The sequence below is a fragment of the Merops nubicus genome, unplaced genomic scaffold, assembly GCF_000691845.1.
Source record: "Merops nubicus isolate BGI_N331 unplaced genomic scaffold, ASM69184v1 scaffold5342, whole genome shotgun sequence".
Classification (NCBI taxonomy): Eukaryota; Metazoa; Chordata; class Aves; order Coraciiformes; family Meropidae; genus Merops; species Merops nubicus.
The window spans coordinates 12,385-13,546 of record NW_008592722.1 but is presented as its reverse complement, the minus strand read 5'-3'; the positions used below and the strand labels follow the sequence as shown (position 1 = coordinate 13,546).

Below are 1,162 nucleotides of genomic sequence, written 5' to 3'. Positions count from 1 at the left end.
CCTCAATGTCTTTCTTGTATTGAGGTGCCCCAAACTGAGCCCAGTACTCAAGGTGTGGCCTCACCAGTGCAGAGTACAGAGGGACAATCACCTCCCTGCTCCTGCTGGCCACACTATTTCTAACACAAGCCAGGAGGGCGTTGGCCTCCTTGGCCAACTGGGCACACTCTGGCTCAGGCTCAGCCGCTTGTTGATCAGCACCCCCAGGGCCCTTTCCTCCAAGCAGCTTTCCAGCCACTCTCCCCAGGCCTGGAGCATTGCCTGGGCTTGTTGTGGCTCAACATCTTGGGCTGGCATGGGCTCATATGGTGGGGCTATGGGTCCCCACTCCAGTGATGGTGGCAGGGACACTCGGCCTCTTGTGCTCATCTTCCCCAGGCTTCTCTCTCCGGTAGAAATCAGGGGGAGATCAAACCTGGGTAGGTAGAGGCAGGAACTGTCAGACACCCCCAGGGTGGCAGCAATCCTGGCAGAGAGTAGAGGTGGTGGCTGTCTGTGCCATGGCTTTCTGGGGCAGTGGGAAGCTAATGGTGGCCCTGTTGGGCAAGGTGGCAAGCCTCTTGCGTTAGTGATGGGTGAGAAATACATGAGACTCTGGGGAAAAAGTCAGAGGCTGGTCTTCAAAGGTGGACAAGAGCTTGGCCTAGCAGCTCTAAAAACCAGTAGTCAATCATCTCATTTTGTACTAGGTGCCTGGGATCACATCTCCATGGTGGTGGATGGTGTCCGTGACCTCGAGCAGCGGATACAGAAAGCCAAAAACAATGTTGAGGAGATCCAGACCCTGGTGCAATCGTGGGCATCGCCCATATTCGAGAGGAAGGATTGCAAAAAGGAATCTCTGCTAAGCCTGGAGGACTGTCAAGACCGTCAGGAGAGATGTTACAGCCTTGTCAGGGAGTCAGGGCAGAGGATTCATTTGCTGGTGAAGGTGGGAGGACCTTCTTCAGGGGTGTGTTGCCTCTGCATAGGCTTTGTGTGTCTCTCTGCTCTGTTGAAAATGTCCAGAGCTCTTTTGCCTTAAAATGAATTCCCTCCACTCCCTTGCAGATCCTACCCAGTGTTAGTGGGCGAGTTGGTGTGGTTGTGTGGTGTGGGGCTGCTGCCTGGCCACTGCAGGGCACCCAGTCCCGGGCAGGACCAGGAGCAGCCCCCGCCCAGT

General features: G+C 55.7%; 1 protein-coding gene across 1 annotated transcript in view; it reads left to right on the top strand.

Moving 5' to 3' along the window:
* Positions 1-689: 689 nt before the first annotated feature.
* LOC103768091 (dynein heavy chain 9, axonemal-like) overlaps positions 690-1,162 on the top strand; it is a gene marked incomplete at both ends in the record, with an annotated part of 11,687 nt that continues 11,214 nt past the window's right edge. Inside the window, one exon of the mRNA XM_008935222.1 lies at positions 690-931. Coding sequence (XP_008933470.1) covers positions 690-931 — 242 coding nt within the window. The remainder of the gene's footprint in view (positions 932-1,162) is intronic.